The sequence below is a fragment of the Herpailurus yagouaroundi genome, unplaced genomic scaffold (assembly GCF_014898765.1).
Source record: "Herpailurus yagouaroundi ecotype Mexico unplaced genomic scaffold, PumYag 184, whole genome shotgun sequence".
Lineage (NCBI taxonomy): Eukaryota > Metazoa > Chordata > Mammalia > Carnivora > Felidae > Herpailurus > Herpailurus yagouaroundi.
This window is the reverse complement of record NW_024412415.1, coordinates 35,259,960-35,282,527: the sequence shown is the minus strand read 5'-3', so window position 1 is coordinate 35,282,527 and position 22,568 is coordinate 35,259,960. Positions and strand designations below refer to the sequence as shown.

The window sequence follows — 22,568 nt, the reverse complement described above, 5'->3', positions numbered from 1 at the left end:
AATCCTATTTTGGGGGGTGCTGTCTTTCTTCTTTGGTGGATTTTTTTTTTAGTGTAGTTCATTGTAAAGGTTGTTCAGGTTTCTAGGTCTGATGTGGGTGAGGTAGATTATAATATCTATTATATTAATATAATTGGCAAATCTTACATTTCAAGGCAAGTTGTGATTCAGCTGGTTATTTAAAAAAAATTTTTTTCAACGTTTATTTATTTTTGGGACAGAGAGAGACAGAGCATGAACGGGGGAGGGGCAGAGAGAGAGGGAGACACAGAATCGGAAACAGGCTCCAGGCTCTGAGCCATCAGCCCAGAGCCTGACGCGGGGCTCGAACTCACGGACCGTGAGATCGTGACCTGGCTGAAGTCGGACACTTAACCGACTGCGCCACCCAGGCGCCCCATAGCTGGTTATTTTAAAGATAAATTCTTGAAGTGAAAAAAACAGTACGTTAGGATGATTTATTTAATTTATGTTTTTAGACTTGATCCTAAAGTGGCCAAAAGAACCCTATGAAAAAGAGTTGCTGTAGTCTTTGAAGAAATCACTTTTGAAAGATGTTTATGACACAGCTGGGGAATCCCACGTTTGACAACTGGTGGTACCTGTCTTCCCCTGTACTCTCATCTCATTCTGTGATCCTTCTTACTCATCGTATGTCAACTATACTTCTTTCAAACATTCTAAGCTCCTTTCAGTAGTTGCCCCCTCCATCTGAAACAGAAATTCTCACAGGCTGGCTGTTCCTTTTCATCCAGATCCCATCATCAGTATCACCTCCCCAGAACTTTGAGGTTACCCAGTCTATCTCCTTGAATCTATCCCCAGCATTCTGTCAACATCTCCTTTCCCATTCTTACCTGACACTTTCTTGTTTTCCTTCATTGTTTATCTTATCCCATTAGAACATTAAATTCCATTAGAAGCACTCTGATAGTTTATGGCCTTGATGGTGGTGATGGTTTAATGGGTGTATACTTTCCTCAAACTCATTGAGTTTATGCATTAAATATATACAGCTTTTTATATGTCAGTCATACTTCAATAAAGTGGTTTTTTTAAAAAAGAGAGACTTCAAGTAGTTTATTCACTGCTGTGTCCCCGGTGCCATGCATGACCTGTGGTTGGTGCTTTGTAAAAGCTAGGTATCCAAATGTGGAAGCTTTCATCCTTTTTTACTGTAAAGGATATCTAAGCTTATATTTAAATTTTAAAAGCACACTTACATATTTTTACATCAAAGATTTATTTTCAGATGATTAGAGAAATGGAAATAGCTTAATTAGTGGAAAGCTCCGGACAAGAAGTCATAATAATAGGATTCTCTGATCATTCTGCAACTAATTATAGTGGACAAAGTTCCGTAATCTCCTAGTGACTCAATATCTGCATATATAACATGAGAAACAGTGTTAGTGTTTCATGTGATGAAGCTGAGTAGGTTGTAGGGGTAACACCGTTCAGGGATTTGTCAATTCCATTAAGGAATTTTCTCTTTATCCTACGAGAATAGAAAGGTACCGAAGGATTTTAAGTGGGCAGGACAGGGTATACGGAAGGGAGCGATAGTGGTGGTGGTATGACGAGGTTTACATTTTGGAAAAAACCACTTCGGCTACAGTGTGGAGAACACAGGGAAGGGTTGGAATGAATATGGCCGGACTGTTCATTTCTCAATGCGGTCATCCTGGTGAGGGATGCTGCTAACTTAAAGTAGGGTAACGTTGATGGACACGGAGATGAGCAGTGGGATTTGAGCAATAATGGGGGGAGAGAAATCCACCAGGACTTGGTGATGGAGGACCAAAGAGAGGAAGGTGTCAAGACTGATTTCTAGGTTTCTCTTTTGTACAGCTAGATAGATCAACTAGACACATCATTTGCTGTGTACGTATAACTTGGAATGGGGTCAGGTTTCAGGAGGAAGAACATGTTTTTAGTTTGGGACATGGAGGTGCTTTTAAGAAACTGAAGAAGAGCTGTTAGGAAGATATTTAAATACGTGGGCCTGGAGCTTAGGGAAACTTGGGTCACAGGTGTGTATGTAAGTCATGGTGGATGGATTCCAATTGACAATCATGACTATGAAGTACCATACTTTGTAAACTATGAGGCTCCAAGTTGTGTTGATATTTTCCTAATTTGTGGTGCTGTTTTGTTTAATAAACATGTTTTTTTTTTAATAAACATGTTTTATTATTTTTGAGAGGGAGAGAGAATGAGCATGAGCAGGGGAGGGGCAGAGAGAGAGAGAGACAGACAGAGAGAGAGAGAGAGAATCCTAGCAGGTCTTGTGCTGTTGGTGCAGAGCCTGACAGGGGGCCCGAACCCACAAACTGCGAGATCATGACCTGAGTGGAAGTAAAAGTTGGCCGCTTAGCTGACTGAGCCACCCAGGTGCCCCTATGGTGCTGTTTTCATCCTAGTGACTTTCGACTCATCCTTCAGTAGATGGTTTCGTTATTATTTTCTATAAAACTTTTCTGATTTTTCTCTTTTGAACTACCGCTGTACCTCACACACAACTATTATGGTATTAGCACAGTGTATTATGATTACATGCATGTTTACATACAAATCTGTCTTTTTATAGTGTGAGATCAAGAAGAAAGCGACTACTGGATTTTATTCTCTGAATTGCCTGAGACCAGGCCTCCTGTCTGTTTTTCTCCCCATGGTCTACCTGACACCTAGCGTGTAGCATGATACATAAATGATCATACATATTTGAGAGTTGCGTGAAGTATTTGTATCCCTTTATACATAGACGCTCAGTAAATTTTTATTGAACAACTACATTATCCAGTCGTCTGGCAGTTTTTCAGTACTTGTTTTATAAACCTTGCATAAAAAACAAAATTCTCCGGCTGCTTCTCTTTATCCATGTTAAGCATTTTTTTTTTTGGGGGGGGGGTTCATGGACTCCATATTTGTAGGGAGATCGGTGAAGTCTCTGAAAACAAATGTAAATTTTTCTGAATATGTGCTGGTGTATAATTTTTAAAGCAGGATCCATTGCTTTCACCAGATTCTTAAAGGGGTCCATGGCACCAAAATTATTAAGATCTGTTAGATATTTTTATTAAATAGTTAAATGTTTTAACTCCTTTGTTTTAAGCAGTTTCCCATGAACGTTTTGCTGTCATCTTGTATATTTCTCTTTAGAATAATAAACAAAAAATTGCCTGTAGGTTAAAACTTGTCATCAGTCATTTTAGCTGTATTCTGTTGAGTCTACCTCTTAAATGTAAGTATTTTATGTGGATTTGCATATATTTTAAAGTCTCCTTATTTATTTGCATCTATACATTTCTTCTCAGGAGACCTTCTATCCTAAATATTGAGTAAATGAAGAAACCGTTGGACTCATGTAGGTTTAAAAACAATCTTGATTTGGGGTGTCTGGGTGGCTCAGTCGGTTAAGCGTCTGACTTGGGCTCAAGTCACGATCACACGATTGGTGGGTTCGAGCCCCGTGTTGGGCTCTGTGCTGACAGCTCAGAGCCTGGAGCCTGCTTCAGATTCTGTGCCTCCCTCTCTCTCTGCCCCTCCTCTGCTCGCACTCTGTCTCTCTCTGTCTCTCAAAAATAAATGTTAAAAATTAAAAAAAAAAGAAAACAATCTTGATTAGATCTTTTAACAGAAAAGAGATTAGAGGTTTGTATACAACATTTTTGATAATGGTCTTTCTTCATGGTAGAATTATACCTTTTTTTTTTTTTCAACGTTTTTTTTATTTATTTTTGGGACAGAGACAGAGCATGAATGGGGGAGGGGCAGAGAGAGAGGGAGACACAGAATCGGAAACAGGCTCCAGGCTCCGAGCCATCAGCCCAGAGCCTGACGCGGGGCTTGAACTCACGGACCGCGAGATCGTGACCTGGCTGAAGTCGGACGCTTAACCGACTGTGCCACCCAGGCGCCCCTATACCTTTTATTTTAACATACAAACTGAAACGTATTATAACTTTGCTACACTGCATATGCATTACTTTCATAAAATTTTTAAACATTTCATAATTTCCAAAAAAGATATGAATTTGCAATTGATGTTAATATGAGGGAGTCACTGTCAAAAAACTTTCAAGTGACTTCCTTTATGCTGATTTAGAGTTTAACATTATCATCCTGTTAGGTCTAGAAAGCGAAATAACTACTTGTATTAGAATGATCTATTTGTTCTCTAGAAACAGTTGTATTTTAACATTTACCATACAAAGTTGGGCTTGCTGCATTCTGAGTTTGATGAATATCTTTATTTCAAATGAATGCAGTCCCTGACTTTAGAAGGGTGTTTGTTTTGATATACAATAAACATTAGTGCTCCTTAAGAAACTTAACGGTTTCTTTTGAGAATGCTTTTGTTTGAGCATTGGGACACCTGGGTGGCTCAGTCTGTTAAGCCTCTGACTTTGGCTCAGGTCATGATCTCATGGTTTGTGAGTTTGAGCCCTCCATTGAGTTCTGTGTTGCAGCTCAGAGCCTGGAGCCTCCTTTGGATACTGTGTCCCCCTCTGTCTTTGCCCCTCCCCCACTCATGCTGCCTCTGTCTCATAATTAAATAAAATTTGGAAAATTAAAAAATGTTTTAGAGTGCTTCTGTTTGATATCACAGGGCTTATCTTGATAGCATAGGACTATGGACTCACCAAAATATGTTGAAATGTTAACAGCTTGATTTTAATCTGGGGAGGATTGAGTAGAAAGGATATGCTTCGTTTCCTGCCATGTTAGTGAGCCTGTGAAGGGCCTTGGTGATAAGCATGTAAAATAGTTTACAAATTTATACGCAACCAGACTTCTTGGACCAAGTATCAAAAGTGTGTGAAATACACAGAAGCTGAGAGGATAGTTTAGTATGGTGAATCCTCATGAACCTATAACTTGGCTTGAACAATTATTAGCCTATAGTTAATCTTGTCTCATCTGTATCCTCACCGTCTTGTTTTTTTTTTAATTAATCACAATGAAACTGTGAGAGATTGCATTTATTCCATTTATTTTATTTTTAATTGTGGTAAAAAACACATACAATTTACTGTCTTAACCACTTTTAAGCGTATAGTTCACTCGTTAAGTATAGTCGCGTTGTTGTGCAGCTGGTCACCAGCATGTTTTCATCTTGCAAATCTGAAAAGCTATACCCGTTAAACAATAACTCCCCACTTCCCTCTTCCTCCAGCCCTGGTAACCACCATTTTACTTTCTGTTTCTGTGATCCGACTGTTCCAGATACCTCGTGTAAGTGGAAGCATACAGCGTTTGTCTTTTGGGGACCGGTCTACGTCACGGAGCAGAATGTCCTCCAGATTCATCCATGTTGTAGTATGTGACAGAATTTCCTTCTGTTTTATGGTTGAATAATATTCTGTTGCACGTATACACCACATTTTGTTCATTCATCCATCCACGGACATTTGTGTTACTTCCACAAATGTGGCCATTTCACAAATGGCTGTTGTGAATACTTGCTGTGAACAGGGTGTACAGATACCTCTTTGAGACCCTGCTTTCAATTCTTTCTCATAGATGCCCTGAATAGGGACTGTTGAGTCATATAGTGGCTGTGTTTTTAATTTTTTGAGGAAACGCTATCCTGTTTTCCATGGCGGCTATACCATTTTTCATTCCCACCAACAGCACATAAAGGTTCCATTTTCTCCACATCCTTGCTAACACTTACTATTTCCTGTTTTTTTTTTTTTTTTATTCTAGTCATTCTAATGAATGTGAAGTGATACCTTATGATGATTTTTTTTTAAATTTTTTTTCAACATTTATTTATTTTTGGGACAGAGAGAGACAGAGCATGAACGGGGGAGGGGCAGAGAGAGAGGGAGGCACAGAATCGGAAGCAGGCTCCAGGCTCTGAGCCATCAGCCCAGAGCCCGACGCGGGGCTCGAACTCCCGGACCGCGAGATCATGACCTGGCTGAAGTCGGACGCTTAACCGACTGCGCCACCCAGGCGCCCCACCTTATGATGATTTTGATTTGCATTTCTCTAATGATTAATCATGTTGAGCATCATTTTAATGTGCTTGTTGGTCATGTGTGTATTATCCTTGGAGAAAGGTCTGTTCAAGTCATTTGCCCATTTTTAGTTGGGTTATTTGTTTGTTACTGAGTTGTAGGAGTTCTTCATATATTGTGCATATTAGCCCTGTATCTAATATGTAAATATAAAAATCTAATATGTAATTGGCAAAAATCTTCTCCCATTCCATAGGTTGCCCTTGCACTCTATTGATTGCGTCCCTTGATGTACAGAAGTTTTTAAGTTTAATGTAATTGCATTTGTCTGTTTTTGCTTTTGTTGCCTGTGCTGTTGGTTTCATATCTAAGAAATCATTGTCAAATCCAGTGTCCTGAATCTCCCTCCCTGTGGTTTCTTTTTTCTTTTCTTTTTTTCTTTTCTTTTTTTTTTAAGTTTATCTGTTTTGAGAGAGAGAGAGAAAGTGCACGTGTGTGTGTGTGTGTGTGGGGGGGTGCTGGGACAGAGAGAGAGGGAGAAAGAATCCCAAGGAAGCTCTGTGCTGTCAGTGTGGAACCTGACATGGGGCTTGATCTCACAACCTTGAGATCACGACCTGAGTTGAAATCAAGAGTCAGACACTCAACCGACTGAGCCACTCAGGTGCCCTCTTATAATTTCTTTTAAGAGCTTTGTAGTCAGGGGTCACCTGGGTGGCTCAGTCAGTTGAGCATCCAACTTCGACTCAGGTTATGATCTTGCTGTTCATGGGTTTGAGCCCCATGTCGGGCTCTGTGCTGACAGCTTAGAGCCTGAAGCCAGCTTCAGATTCTGTGGCTCCCTCTCTCTCTCTGCCCCTCCCCTGCTTGTGCTCTGTTTCTCTCTCAAAAATAAGTAAATAAATAAATAAGTAAATAATAAATTTTGTTTTAAAAAAAACTTTTTTTTAAAAAAAATGTTTATTTTTGAGACAGAGCACGAGTGGGGGAGGGGCAGAAAGAGAGGGAGACACAGAATCCAAAGCAGGCTCCAGACTCTGAGCTGTCAGCTCAGAGCCTGACGCGGGGCTGGAACTCACAAGCGGTAAGATCATGACTTGAGCTGAAGATGGATGCTTAACCGCTTAACTGACTGAGCCACCCAGGTGCCCCTAAAAAAAGAGCTTTGTGGTCAGATCTTAAATGTAAGGTCTTAGTCATTTAAAATTCATTTTTGTATATGGTGTGATACAAGGATCCAACTTCAGTCTTTTGCATGTGTATATCCAGTTTCCCTAGCACCATTTGTTGAAGAAACTCTCCTTTCCCCTTTGAGTAGCCTTAGAACCCTTGTTGAAAATCATTTGACCACATATGTGAGTGTTCATTTCAGTAGTTTGCTGTCTTATTTCATTGGTCTGTATGTCTGTCTTTATGCCAGTGCCATGCTGTTTTGATTACTGTAGTTTCATAAAATGTTTTCAAATCATTAAGTGTGAGACCTCCAACTCTGGTTTTCTTTTTCAAGATTATTTGGCTGTTTGATCTTTTTTGAGGTCGTTTGGCTGTTGGGGTGCCTTTGAGATCCAATACGAATTTTAGGGTGGAGTTTTCTATTTCTGCCAAGAAAAAAAAAATGCCATTGGAATTTTGATAGGGATTGTCTGAATCTGTAGATCACTCTGGGAAGTATTGCTGTCTTAACAGTATTAAGTCTTTCAAGCCACAAACACTGCCTTTTCCATTTATATGTGTTTCTCCTCTAGTTTCTTTCAGCAATGTTTTATAGTTTTCAGGGTACAGGTTTTACACTTCCTTGATTAGGCTTATTCTTAATTATTGTATTCTTTTGGATGCTATTGTAAGTGGAAATATTTTCTTTCTTTTTTAATTTTTTTAATGTTTATTTTTGAGAGAGAATGCACACGCATGCAAAGTGGGAGAGGGGCAGAGAGAGAGGAGGACAGAAAATCCAAAGCAGGCTCTGGGCTGTCAGCACAGAGCCCGATATGGGGCTCAAACTCACTGACCGAGAGATCATGACCTGAGCTGAAGTCGGACACTTAACCGACTGAGCCAGCCAGGCGCCCCAGCTGTGTGCTTTTCATATATGACCCTTCTTAGGTAGTTTCCTTCTGTTTCCAGTTTGTTGAAGTTTTTATCATGAAAGATGTTTGAATCTTGCCTGATGTTTTTTCTGTATCTGTTGAGATGCTCATGTGATTTTCATCCTTAATTCTGTTGATGTGGTATATTACACTGATCAGTTTTCATATGTTGAACCATCCTTGCATTTCAGCAATAGACACCATATGGTCATGATCCTTATAATGTGCTGTTGAATTCAGCCTGCCCCCGGATTATTTTGATTCTTTTTAAAGCAAAAACAGACGTAGGCAGTAAGCTAACAAATAAACATATGATACAGTGGCAGATACTGATGGGTATTTATTATGAAGAAAAGTAAAACAGGGCAGGTCAAGAATGGTAGGAGTAAGGGCGCATGGCTGGCTCCGTCGGTAGAGCATGCGGCTCTTGATCTCAAGGTCGTGAGTTCAAGCGCCATGTTGGGTGTAGAACTTACTTAAAAAAAAAGTAGTGGCGGGAGTAGAGTGAAGCTGGGGTTGTTTAGATTGGAGATTTGAAAAGCCCTCTGAGGAAGTGCCATTGGAGAAAGTGAGGGAAGAACCTGCAGGCACGGGGGACAAGCAGTGGTGGGACTTAGAGTTTCTGAGAAATAGCTGGGAAAGAGGGTGTGAGAGTGGGAACAGGAGATTGTGACAGAGGGTGGAGAGGCTCAGGATGTCCACAGTGGAGGAGAGCACATAAATCCCATCTCCTGAGCCTTAGTGTGAACAGCTCCTTATATGGCTTTTATTACTCATTACAGATTTCCTCCTTTTTATTTCCTTTCCCTTGGCTGTCTATTTCTAGAAAGAATGTGCTTGCTTTGTTAACCAAAGAACAGGGCCTGAATTTTATCCCAGATTTCCTCTGAAGAAGGGTGAAATAGAGTGGGTGGAGTCTCAGTGTCAAGCCAAGAATCCATTGTGATGTCTGATGCGATTTGGGGAAAAAAATAATTGTTTCAAAAATAATATATTATGGAGTGTGACCTTATGTATTTTATAATTAGAATATGCACCTAATATTTTAAATTTAGTAGGAAATGGATTGCTTAAGTTCGGAACAATTTTTTTTAATGTTTTTCAATTTATTTATTTATTTATTAAAAAAAAATTTTTTTTCAACGTTTATTTATTTTATTTTTGGGACAGAGAGAGACAGAGCATGAACGGGGGAGGGGCAGAGAGAGAGGGAGACACAGAATCGGAAACAGGCTCCAGGCTCTGAGCCATCAGCCCAGAGCCCGACGTGGGGCTTGAACTCCCGGACCGCGAGATTGTGACCTGGCTGAAGTCGGCCGCTTAACCGACTGTGCCACCCAGGCGCCCCTCAATTTATTTTTGAGAGAGAGAGAGCACAAGCAGGGGAAGGGCAGAGAGAGAGAGAGAGAGAGAGAGAGAGAGAGAGAGAGAGGTAGACATAGAATCTGAAGCAGGCTCCAGGCTCTGAACTGTCAGCACAACCTGATGTGGGGCTCGAACCCATGAACTGCGAGATCATGACCTGCACCAAAGTCGGATGCTCAACCGACTGAGCCACCCAGACACCCCAAAGTTCGTAACAGCTTTTAACTGGCAGCATGATCTATAATGTAGCACTTACCTCCTTCTTGTAAACACTTGTGTTGGAATGTTTTACATTCCCATGAAACAGTTTTCCCAAATTGGTCTTTTTGGAGGAAGCGTAAACTGTCACGCTCGTGTGGTAATACACGGTAAACAACACCCTGGAACTTGTGGATGTTTGTTATTTTCCTTGACAAAGTAAGGAACATTGGTACAAGTATGTTAAACGTCATAAAGAATGTAGAGGAGTAGTCTGCTTTGTCTCCAAATAGAGTGTTATTTACTGTCTAGCCCAGTGTTCAATATCTATTTGCCTCGCTAGGTTTTTAATCTATTTTTTAAAAATTCCTGAATCCAGACAATTTGACTTTCCACTGGTAAAATATTTACTTGTTGTATCAGGCAGGGTGCTAAACTTAGACATGAAGAGTACGGAGTTAAATTTAAAATTTGTCGAAAGTATTCATCATGATGCAGTCTATTTAATGTCTTGGCAACGCCTCTTGCTCTTCTCATTTAACATGTTAGGAGACAGACTGGCAGCAGTTGTAAATTGAAACCTGGTTGTATGCAGAGTAAGCCCGGCAGGGGTATGAAGGAAAATGGAGAAAATTTGAAAGCGTCGCTCTGTGTTTGTGTATTAAATTAAAGTGTGACACATTTGCTTAAAATAGAATTTTATATCCTGTTTATCAAGGCTGTTATACCTTCACGGTAGATCTGAAGACTGAAACTGGTTTCAAATGTTGTCTTGTGGAATAACCAAATTCGTCTCTTAACAGTGTTGTCATGATGTCACGCGATGTATAATAAGCACGTTTTACAATGTGTTTGAGTCATTTGTCCCCAGTAGACCTGAAATTTATTACTCAGAGGAGAAGCATGCATTTACAGTATATTCTTAGCTGCTCTTTTCTATCACTCAGCTGTCAAGGCCTATGGAATCTAAAATAGAACCTGACCAATGGGAGACCGTCTACCCCTTGTTTACAGGAGGATTCGGAGGTGGACAGTTTTATCATGCACTGCAGCGTCTGGGTTGCAGTGTTGAGGCAGGATGTAGAGTGCTGTGCAGGTTTTCCAGCAGAGTCCCTGAAAGGGACAGCTTTGAAAGACAGCGTCTAAACGATAAGAAACAGGAGGAGTTACGGTACCTGACTCCGGCCGCTCGCAATCAAGTGCTGTTCAGCAAGGAAGATAATTTTCAAGCGGTATGAAGGCGGAGAAGGATCCCGAAGACGAAGAAAATATCGTTAGAGATCCAAGCTAAGTGTAGCACAGCATGAAGATTGTAGAGCAGGAAGACTTGTAAAGCGAGGGACGGATTCACTGGTTAGGAGTTTGTCTGAGGGCGTGCTTTGTGAGCTGCAGAGATTCGTAACCTAAGGCGAAGCCGTTTGCTGCTGGCAACAAGAAACTAAATCCTGTCTATGATGAACTGTTGGTTTTCTTGTGCTCCTAAGAACAGAGTAGGTATCCCTGTAGCGCAGTGTAACAAAAGATTCTTGGTTAGGCTTTCCAAACCGTATTCTTTTAAAGTGGACTACTGTTTTATTAATTTTGGTCTCCTTGTTTACTATCTTTCTGTTTGATTAGTAGGGTGGGGTTAATGACAGAAAACAAAAGTTCTTGTTTCTTTTTCTGGATTTAAGAAGCTCATAATAGAATCTTCATAATTGAGCAGTGTTTCTGCTAACTGACAGTGGACCGAATGGAAATGGCACTTCGTGAAGTGGAACTGAAAAATCACATGAGAATATGAGACTTTGGTCATGTTTAACTGTCTCCTAAAAAGCCTTACTTTAGGATTTTACAATTTTTTTCAGTGTTTTCAATAACTCTTTTCCCCAGCAGCAAGTTTAATTGGAAATAAAACAGATTGTTTTAGCTGCAAGCATAAACTGATCAATTTAGAGCCAGTATTTGTGTGTTAAACGTGACTTAATCCCTTAGGCATTTGAAAACACAAAGTCTCTTAAGCCTGCATCTACTACCACTCCCCAGTTGAGAGTCTGTAAACTGTTTTGTTTTAAAGCTAAAGAAGGGGGTGCCTAAAATGTAGTTTAGACCTTGAGCCAATAAACAGAGCGAGTCTCAGAGTTGACAATTTGTGCTTTTGAAGTTAGGAGGAAGTGGGCTCATCTCCAAATTTAACTGATTTAGAGGCAGCAATTCTGAAGTCTGTGTAGATACTTGAACCGGATTCCATTGAAACATTTCACTTCAGGAGTGGGCTAAAAATTTAATGTATTTATCTTTTTCTCCTATTCAAATTTCATATACAGTTTCACTTTCTTTAAGTATGTAAGGAAGACATTGCTTATTTAGCTAGAAGACTGGTGATTTTGTGTGGCCGTTTGAAGGAGATAGGTGATATTAAGTAATCATAATGATGAAACATTTAGAGGATATGCTTCATATAAGAGATTCATTTTTTCTCCCTCAGGGATTTGTTATGGTATTTGTGGACACAGGAATCGTTTTGTAAGTTTAAGTGAAAAATAGGTACATCTTTCTTTGTTCTGGAAATAATACTGGGCTTAGTACAGAATTTAGCAGTAAGTTTACTGTATAATATTTTAAAAGGCTAAAACCTTACTTGTTTAAATAACGTATGTTTTAGTTCTGGGTTCTACATTTCTGCCTACTAAGAAAAAAATCCAAGTTATTGGCCTTGGAATGTCTTGAATATATTTTCTCCAAAGCTGAAAATAACCTTGATACAATTAAGGTGTATATCATGTGATACACACTCCTATTTAAAAAATTTCCTTTAATCTTCCTCTTAAATATATGTACTGAGTTTTGTTAATATAAAAAAATCTTTTTTGTATGTTGAATGTAAAAAAGAAGGGAGAAAATGAAAGTCACCTGTAATCCTATTATTTTAGGATTTTAAAGTAGTTAATACTTTAGAGGCTTTTTAAGTTTGTTCTACGTAGAAGTTTCTTTCTATTCTAATATGTAAGCTTAATGAATTGCTTTCTGTGTTGAGACAGAGACAGTGTACGTGTGTGTGTCTGTGTGTGTGTGTCTAATTTGCATTTATAAATATATTCCCAACAGTATCTTTTAAATAAGGTGGGGGGAGGGAGGTGTTTTAAAATGTGTACAGAATTCCACTGCATCTAAGGTCTTGGGAGATAGGTAACCAGAGCCAAATCTGAGAGTATGAGTTAGAGAGTAGGAGAAGGACACATGATTCTGGAAGTCATGAGAAGTCTTGGTTGGGTTTGGCCCCTTATGTTTTTCAATGTCCCTGGAGCCTTGACTTCTCTCATTTGTGAAATGGGAATGATGATTTTAGTTTATGGGGGTTGTTTGCGTAATTCATGCCTGGCACGGGGTACGTCTTGGGCAATTATTAATTTCCTTTCTTGGCTCTGAAGGCGAAGAAAACAGAACGTGAGAAACATGCCCTTTCTCAAAAGCGTCGTTTGAAATGCTTCTTGAATATCAGGTGTTTGGAGAAGCTCTTCTCGTGAAGTCGGCATAGCAGGGAGAAGGAAATGTGGGATGCGACTCGACATTGAGTGATACATTATGCAGTATTGTCTTCCCTCTTCTTCCTTCCTGCTTTAGAAAGTCTTGCTAATATAGTATATAGAGTAGGCCATGTTTACTTTTTTTTTTTCTTTTTGTAGCATGCAGCAGATTGGAATAAATATGATGACCGACTGATGAAAGCTGCAGAAAGGGGAGATGTAGAAAAAGTTTCCTCCATCCTTGCTAAAAAGGGCATCAATCCAGGCAAACTAGACGTGGAGGGCAGATCTGCGTAAGTATTACTGATGCTAACTCCCCAAAGGGGATTTGGGTATGCTCTTGGGACACAAGTGAAATTTGTGAATTGTGGCTATCAACTTATTAATTTAAAAAGCCTTGATCAAAAACCATGCTCTACAATCTTTCACACGTTGCTTTTCAGACATCATAGACTAATAACTGTCCTCAATTTGAAAGATTTTCAAGCTAGACAGAGAATGCTAAAATACTACCCAGTGGTCTAGTTGTTTAGGCTCTATGGCAAACCGTAGCCTGGGTTGTTTGGTGCATTTCTGTGTATCACCTTTTTCATATTCCTTATCCCGTTTGATCCTTGCAGCGGCCCTCTGAAAGCAGTAGGAGAAAGTCTACAGAGGTTAAATAACTTGGTCTAAACTCATGAAAAGTCACAGAGCTGGGATGTGAACCCAAGTTTTCTGTGTTGGAAGAGTTTTCTGTAATTACACGGACTTTTCCTCTCAACTCCCGATCTGTTTTTATATTCGGTAATCATTTTAAACAAGAATGTGTAGAACCGAAGAGGCAGAATAACTAGTGTGTCTTAGGGAGGCCCAGGGAGTGATCCCACCCTTTGGCCTTGGGGTCCCCGAGAACAACTACTGGCTTGTTGACCTTCTTATCTTTCCTCCCGCCCCTCCCGAATCTTCTTCACTTGCCTTCCTGTTGAGGGTGGGAGCAGTTGGGTTAAAGGGCAGGTGTATGGTCCAGCACCATGCTCTATAATTATAGCAGTTAAAACCTCTGGGAAACCTTCCAAAGTTAGAGGTGAAAAGTCTCATTTCCTAAAATTCCTCCCAGTCTTTCATGAGTTTATTTACAATATTATAACTGGAAACCAGATACTAAATATAGAAATGAATATTAGGAAGTGGATAGTGAAAGTTTGATATAGATCAATATTTTAGGATGCTTGTATTTTTAAGTACAGGAAACATAGCAAAGCACGACTTAAAAATCAAGTTGGTTTTTAATACCAGTAAGGTTTGAAAAGTTCCAAGTTTTTAAATGCTGTCTCAGTTTTATCAAGTAGGCAGTCTGATAGCTATGACAACATTAGTTATTTTGAGTCCTGCTCCTATTTTCGCTAAATTTTAAGCTATTTTTAGGGCTCACAGTATAAACAGTAAAAATTTAACATCTAGAAGCGACTTGGTTTTTCGTGTTTCTTTTTTCCCAAATGCCAACATGTTAGAAGATACAGGAAATCTTTGGGATGAACATCTTCAGTGAAACCTGATTTCTTCAGTTCTGCCTATCCATGCTTTGGATGTTTTGAATGAATGATTGCTTCAGTTTCTGTTAATGTCTTTTAAATCTGAGGTTCAGTTTGGAGTGAAATTATTTGTATTGATGGTCAGAGTTATAAAAATCTGGTGTAATTTGATGGACTATGAACTTTAGTTTGTGAAATATGTGAGTAGTTCTAGTCTCTAAGGTTTTCACTGCAGGAAATAGAAGTCTTTTAGGATTCATGGGATAAAATATTTTCCTTTTGCTCCTTGCACACAAACTGTATTCTTCCTAAATTGCATATAAACTGTATGCTTCCAAAAGCATTTTGTGTATAGGACATGTTACAAATATGCTTTCTGTATATTATGTAATTACAAAAGTGAGTTCGTTTTGAATGACTTGGTTTTTTTTGTTTTTAATTTTGAAATTTAAGACCAAAGTAACCTGTGCTTCTTGACCTCAGTCCAGTTTCAGAAATGAAATATTTGAAGCCTAGCCATAGTCACTGCAAGGACTTGTTTTCTTCCTGTTCACCTCTCTCCTAGGGTTCAGCCCATTGCCAAAGCAAAATGGGACAGAGTCACCGGAAATCCCCACTGCCACTTGGAAAGTCACATACCAATTCCTGTCCCTCTGTCCCCTGAGGCTGTCAGAAGTGACGTTTGTTTGGCTCCCAGCTGTTTTCTCTGGAATCAGTAAATGCTCCTTGGCAAAAAATGGCTTCAGATACCACCCTCACCTCTCTGGGCCTCTCTCCTTCCCTGCATCCTGGTCTAGATATTTTTCACTATCTTGTTAGCTTACTGATGCCCTCACACAGATGTCGTACGGTTTATGTGGTTTTTCCCATTGTCCCGTATTACCTGGGTTTCCTGTTGTGGAAACACAAATACAGGTCTTGTTTTTAAAAAGACAGCTTCTGGGACACCTGGGTGGCTCAGTTGGTTAAGCCTCCAACTTGGGCTCAGGTCAAGATCTCACGATTTGTGAGTTCGAGCCCCATATCGGGCTCTGTACTGACAGCTCAGAGCCTGGAGCCTGCTTTGGATTCTGTGTCTTTGGATTCTGTGTCTTTCTGCCCCTACCCTGCTCTGTCTCTCTGTCTCTCTCAAAAAATAAACACTGAAAAAATAAATAAATAAAAAAAGACAGCTTAAAGTTGATTTTTTTATATTGAAAAAGAGTATTTCTACAAACTAATTTTTCAGATTTCCTTTATGACTCTTTGTATACAAGTTAGTGATCGATATGTCTTCTTTCTGAAGTGTGCTATTTATAGCACATCTGCATTAATAATGCATTGTAGATTTGTTGTGAATTCTGCCCTTTGGTACATCATCAGTGTAATGTTGATCTGTTTTGCCTTTTTTTTTTTTTAAGTTTATTTATTTATTTTGAGAGAGAGAGAGAAAGAGAGAGAGCGAGTGAGCAGGGGAGAGAGAGAGAGGGAGAGAGAGAATCCCAAACAGGCAGAGCCCAACACAGGCCTCGGAAACTCATGAACCATGAGATCATGACCTGAGCCGAGATGAAGAGTTGGACGCTTAACCGACTGAGCCACCCAGGCGCCCCAGTTGATTTATTTTGAAGAAAGAAGTCTTCCAAATTTTTGAGCTAAGAAAGGAAAACAAACAAAAAAAATGTTCCCTCCAAGATTGTTGGGAGACTAAAAATGTTTGCTTGAAGGAAATTACCGTTCCTCAAAAGGTTCTAATGGTGCATTGCACGGTATAATTCCCTACTTTGGTATTGAAAAGAGATTTATAATCTTACAGATTTATAGTGGAATTTAATTCCACTGTAAGGAGAACTTATCTGATTCCTGTGAACACCATATTCCTTTAATCAGAAATATCTCTGTCTCTCGAATTCAAATTGTACACAAACCTCCTTTATTTTACTTACTAGTGCTTGGTGTCTGGTTTGCATTTACATCCATCATAATAATACTAGTCGAGACACATGACAGAGTGTTGTAATATCTGGAAGTGAATTTGCAACCTATCTCCAGATTTTGTCTCTGAGCATTTATTTTTTTTTTAAGTTTGTTTATTTAAGAGAGAGACAGCATGAGTGGGGAAGGGGCAGAGAGCGAGAGTGAGAGCGAGTGAGAGAGAGAGACAGAGAGAGAGAGTCCCCAAAGTGCAGAGCCTAATACAGGGCTCGAACTCGTGAACTGTGAGATCATGACCTGAGCTGAAATCAAGAGTTGGTTGCTTAACCAACCGAGCCACCCAAGCGCAACTCCAGGCATTTAATTATTCAAGTATTTGAGGGCCTGTCATCTGTCTGGTACTTAAATTGGTCTGGGGAATGTAATAGGAAGCAAAACAGACAAAAATCCCTGCTTTTGTTGAGTTTATACTTGAGCAGGAGGAGAGTGACAGATTATAAAGAAAGACTGTAAAGAAAATAAATCTTGAATTTGTGTATTCGATAATACGTAGTTCTCCATAGAATAAAGGCAGGGATTGGGGAAGTAGGCATACTAAGGCTTCAGGGAATGGGGAATCATAGCCATTTTAGATGACGTGGTTATGGAAGACGCCTTTTGAGAGCATGTTCAGAGTTTGTCTGTATCCAGGCACCTGGCAGAGAGCTTGCACAGCCTTATCTCCTGGCATCTTCACGGTGGTTATTGTCCTTATTTAGGGTTCAGTTCTATGTTGACCCGATTTCAACATCCTTTGCTAGCAAGCCCTATTGTGTTTACCTACCAGTTTGGATTAGGTGGAGTATAGTCAATCAGTCGCTGTCTGTTCTTACTGCGGCCCAAAGATTTTTGTACAGGTTGGTTGGTTAATAAAGTGTTAGATGATCAAAGAAACAATGGGATATTTCCCACTGTATCTGGAATACTTGATGATCTAAAGTAAGTTTTTAAAGCAGCCTTTACTTGCCTTATTAGGAAGCTTGTGCCGTTATGCCTGTTTGTGTGAAACTTTGCCCAGTCATACAGGTCTGTGAACAAAAGGAAGGATGGGTGGTAGTTGTTGGTACTTTTGGGGAAGATGACTTTTATGGCTTTCCAAGCGTTGCTTAGTTTGTTGTCCTGCAGGCTTTTCTCTGCAAGGTTTAATTTGATAATTGTAAAGAGAAGGATTAAGTGTTTTGATTGTCTTTGGCCTTAGCATTCTGCGATAACTTGAGTTGTCTTGGCAGTTTCAGTATATTTGAAACTAAGCAAAATAATCTGATAGAAAAATTTCCGTGCATGTATCAGACTTCTAGCACCAGTGCCTTCGCTACTGAATAAAAAACTGTAGAGTTAGCGGTATTATTGTATACATTTTCTATTATTAAGACTGTTGAACATTGGAATATTCCATTGGTTCCAAGGAGCTATTTCTAGGACGTTTTGGCTCCTTATGTAAATTTGGGTTAAAATTAGTTTTTCAGTAATAAGTGATAGGTTTCTTTTTCTGACGTAAAATATATAGGTGTTTTAATGTAGCCTTTAAAACGTGTGTGTGTGTGTGTGTGTGTGTGTGTGTGTGTGTTGAATAAAAGGTGACGTTGATGTAACATTTAAGTTGACATTTAGTAGTTTCTGTGCATAACAAATATTTTCTTTTTGTTTAGCTTCCATGTTGTGGCCTCAAAAGGGAATCTTGAATGTTTGAATGCCATCCTTATCCATGGAGTTGATATTACAGCCACTGACACTGCAGGTGGGTTTGCCTCCATAGTCAGTTGTGCAACAAAAAGAGAGGACAAGCCTTGTCCACTGCTGATGTTCTGAATCAGACCCGAACGTGACTTAAAAAGAGAAGTCCTTCATTTTCTCTTTTTAAATAGTTAAGAAAAAGTTTACTTCTGAGGTATCGTCGATGGGAAGAGGTGAAGTACAGGGAAGTGCGGAGACAGGGTTGCTGAACTGAAGTCAAGTGCTGGTCTTGGTAGTGTTCCCGAATCCTAAAATTTCAGGTTTTGAAGGACCTTTAGGGGCCATTTAGATTCTGTTCCTGTCGCCTCGAGTATATGAATTCTTGCTGTCATACGGTGGTTCAGCATTGGGTTGAACATTTCTCGTGACGGGGAACTAACGGCCTCGTGACAACAACAGCATTACCACTAATGATCATAACAAGGGGAGCTGCCACTCACATCACCTGCTACTCTGCTGAGCACACGAACACGTGCCAGCTCATTCTGTCCTCACACCATCCCAGGGAGGCTGTGAGGCACTGAGCCATTCACTGACTTGCCCAGGGTCCTTCAATGGATGAGCTGTGACCGGAGTCTGCTTTTCACCATTATGCCGTGCAAGGAAGCCTGTGCTGTATTTGGTTAGCTACATTTAGAAAAAAAATTTTTTTGTAGACAGTTTGAAGTCTGGTTCTTTCTGTGCCTTCTGCTTACATGTAGTCGTACCCATGTCTGTCTTTCAAACTCGTACAGCCTAAGTTTGTCTGCACATCACAGGATAGACCTTTAAGCATGTGAAGATAGCCATTGTCTTTCTTCGATGCGCACGCTGGTTTTCTCAGGATGATCGCTCTCCGTTCTCTCGACAGCTTATTTCTCTGCAGTTCTACTTTGTTATTCAATAAATATAGGAGGTGACCTAGAACAGAGAATATCCTTAACAACTTTCATATTTTATCCTGTGGTTCCGTAGATAGACAAATAAATACGTTACAGTTAAACCAGCATCGTGTTTAGAAATGGAAGGGAGGCAGAGGGATAGAGAGATCTCAGTGAGTTAGCGAGGAAGATCTTCACCTAAAGATGTGTCAGCTTCCAAATCGAAGAACAAACTATTTATCTGCCACCTCTGAACGAACAGAAGAATACGTTAATTATTTCCAAAAGCATTCCATTGGTGTCGAGGAATATTTAGCTTTAGAAATTTCGGACTAACCGTGTATCTCTTTAGAACTCTTTAGACTTTATTTAGATATTGTGCTGATTCTCATTCAAACAAGCATCTTATGTATTGTCTGTGTTCTTTCCGCTCTGGGTATTTTTGCCTAGTGGCCGATCTAGTGACTTTTGCCCTCCCGCCTTCAGAGAAGATAGGTTCAGATGCTTTCCCAGGCTCAGCAGACATCATCTCATGTGCAGCATTCCAGCCTACTCAGCTTCAACTCTTTGTCTTTTGTTTTTGCTGTTGTCCAGTTATACTTTTATTTACTTTGGTTTAGTATTTTTCTCCATCGAGTTGTCCTGTCCTCAGGGCAAGGACCTTGTCTCATTTGCTGTCACATTGTCAGTTGTAGTCCAGATGTGGATATTGGATAACAATTCAATTAAAAAATGGTATGTATTTTATCTTAACTCCTTGATTTGTTACCAGTACAAACGTAGGTGAAAGAGAACCAGATTTCAAGTTAGTGTGGTTTGGGTTTTGAGGTATTTGTGACCCAGGTCTTACCAGGTAGGCATTCATAGTGTCATTCATAGTGTTGGGTGTAATTCATAGTGTTGTGCTTTAGATTTTGATGTTTCCTTAATTTCTTTACTCTGTCCTCTCAAGTGGCTGGATTTGGATTTGGCTAAGGAAATACCTACCTGACATTTTTATCTGGTCAAGTTTCTTTGGCAGTTTGTTGAGTACCAGGGACTGTCACCACTGTGCCTTCCCCCACCGTCCCACTCCATACTCTCTCTTACTTTCCATGTAAATGTGACAGTTTTTCTTGTCAATTTTCACAGTGTAAAAGCTCTGGGAAACTTGTCCATGAACAGTAACAAATTGAAATTTGAAATCATCACATCTGTCTTATTTGTAATTCGAGGATATTTAGGTATAGATGAGTATGTTGTACCTGTACCCGTTTAAAGACCCGGACTCACTGCTAATTTGTTCTGGATCAGTATTCAGAGTTAATCTTTCAGATGATAATTTCCTTTAAAATTGCACATTTAAAAAAAAATTTGTGTATCTGAGAGAGAGAAGGAGAGAGAGCAGGAAGGGCAGAGAGAGTGAGAGAGAGAGAATCCCAAGCAGGCTCCACGCTGTTAGCGCAGAGCCCGATGTGGGGCTTGATCTCCCAAACCGCGAGATCATGACCTGAGATCACGAGTCGGACACTTAACCAACTGAGCCACTAGGCACCCCTAAATTTTCACATTTAATACACATTATATTTGAACAAGTTGTCTTATTTTCAGAGACACAGTCCTAATGAACTTTGAATTTTAGTTGAAAATTAGTTTCTTTCATTTAGGTCTCTTAACGTCTTGCACTTTAGTGTCCACACTGCCTGTTTGGAATTATTATGAGAAATCTAGGTATGTTTCTCACTCTCCTGTCCCCATTCTCTTTTTCTCTTTCTCTTCCTCTCCCTCCCTCCCTTCTTTCCTGTGCCGACTGAACTTACTCTGTCTCAGGCACTACTGTGGATATTGGAGATACAGTGATGACTATGGCAAAGTTCTTGCTCTTTATGGATTTATATGTTTAATTTTTCTTACCCCCTTCATTGTGTTGGTGTGTATAGTATCTCTTATTAAAATATCAACCTGAGTGAAAGCGTGCTGATAAGTTAAGTGTCCTGTCAACTAATGTTGGAAAAATGAGTCCCATTTCTTTGGAAAATTCACGCGTGAAGGAAATAACCCTTCGTGGATGTCTTTAATTATTTCTTTTCTAGGAAGAAATGCTCTTCACCTGGCTGCAAAGTATGGGCATGCATTGTGTCTACAAAAACTTCTACAGGTAGTAAAAGTGGTTAATACTTCAGCTTTATTATTTTGACTACAAATAATAGACGTGTTTTCAATGTGTTTTTGGAATTTGAGATCAAAGAAAATAGTGGGCTAATTTTGACTTACGTAATATCTTTCCCATCGTTTGTGAAAGAATGTGAACAATAAAGAGCAGAAACTCTGAGGGAAGTGAATCGCATAACTCGGTGTATTAAAAATAAATAACAAAGGCTTGACCTTCCTGTTGACATTAGCTGGAGACTGGAGTTTTCTGTTGTCTGGGCTGTGACATAAAGTGATACAACATAGGCTCTATATATTTCTATATAAACATCAGGCACTTAGACTATATGATATGAATGCCATTAGTTAAACTTGTAGTCAAGCAGTCACAGAATTCCTTGAACTAGTGGGAAAGGGTCCCACCATACATTTCCATAAATGTTGTTGCCACGAAGTTTCACAGCAGACCTCCTTTGTTTTTCCTGATTCAGTTCAAATTTTAACTCTTGGTGAGAAAAACACCCAAACAATAACAGTCTCTGCATCCCATGCTATTATAATGTACCATATGTTTTCCTGTTTGGTGAAAAACTCAACTTTACAGTATAATGTTATTTGTTTCATGTCAAAATATTTAGTGGCTTGTCTAGTAGACGTTTAGTTTTTTTTTGATAAATGGAATATTTTAAGATTAAATAACAGCTGTTCATTTGATTCTAGATATTTAACTGTAAAGTAAAACTCTCCCAGATGACTGAGTTTCTGTGTTTTAACAGTACAATTGTCCCACTGAGCATGTAGACCTGCAGGGGAGAACCGCACTTCATGACGCAGGTGAGCGAAGGTTGCGCTTGGACAGAAGCAATTATTTGTTGAAACGGCTAGGCATTTAAATTAATTTCAAAGTTTTAACGTATATATTTGTATAATTCGCGGAGAAACAACATTACGAAGTTTTTGTTTATGCAGATTTGAAATTTATTTGATTGTACAGCTTAAAAAGATTCAGTCAACGTTTCCAGGCTAGTTTGCTAGATATCCAAAGTCCAAAGATAAATAAACCATGATCCTGCTCTCAAGGAGCTCCAGGCACGTGTGTGTGTGTGTGTGTGTGTGTGTGTGTGTGTGTGTGTGTGTTATGAGAGGAGCAGGGGAACTGGTAGGAGAAATGGGAAGATGACTTTTCTTTTTCTTAAAAACTACTTTTACCTAATTAGCATGTCTGAACATCATTTTTCTCATCTGCAAAATG

At 39.5% G+C, this 22,568-nt stretch overlaps 1 protein-coding gene across 3 annotated transcripts in view; it reads left to right on the top strand.

Annotated features, from left to right (window-relative positions):
* UACA (uveal autoantigen with coiled-coil domains and ankyrin repeats) overlaps positions 1-22,568 on the top strand; it is a 98,610-nt gene that overhangs the window by 38,975 nt on the left and 37,067 nt on the right. The window contains exons 1-5 of one of the 3 annotated variants that reach the window (XM_040493126.1): positions 10,627-11,109; positions 13,285-13,418; positions 18,242-18,330; positions 21,259-21,323; positions 22,093-22,150. In XM_040493126.1, the coding sequence (XP_040349060.1) occupies positions 11,071-11,109; positions 13,285-13,418; positions 18,242-18,330; positions 21,259-21,323; positions 22,093-22,150 (385 nt within the window). In that variant the 5' untranslated portion in view covers positions 10,627-11,070. Of the gene's footprint in view, positions 1-10,626; positions 11,110-11,801; positions 11,888-13,284; positions 13,419-18,241; positions 18,331-21,258; positions 21,324-22,092; positions 22,151-22,568 lie in introns of those variants that run through there. The other 2 variants (XM_040493127.1, XM_040493125.1) reach the window with 2 other exon arrangements.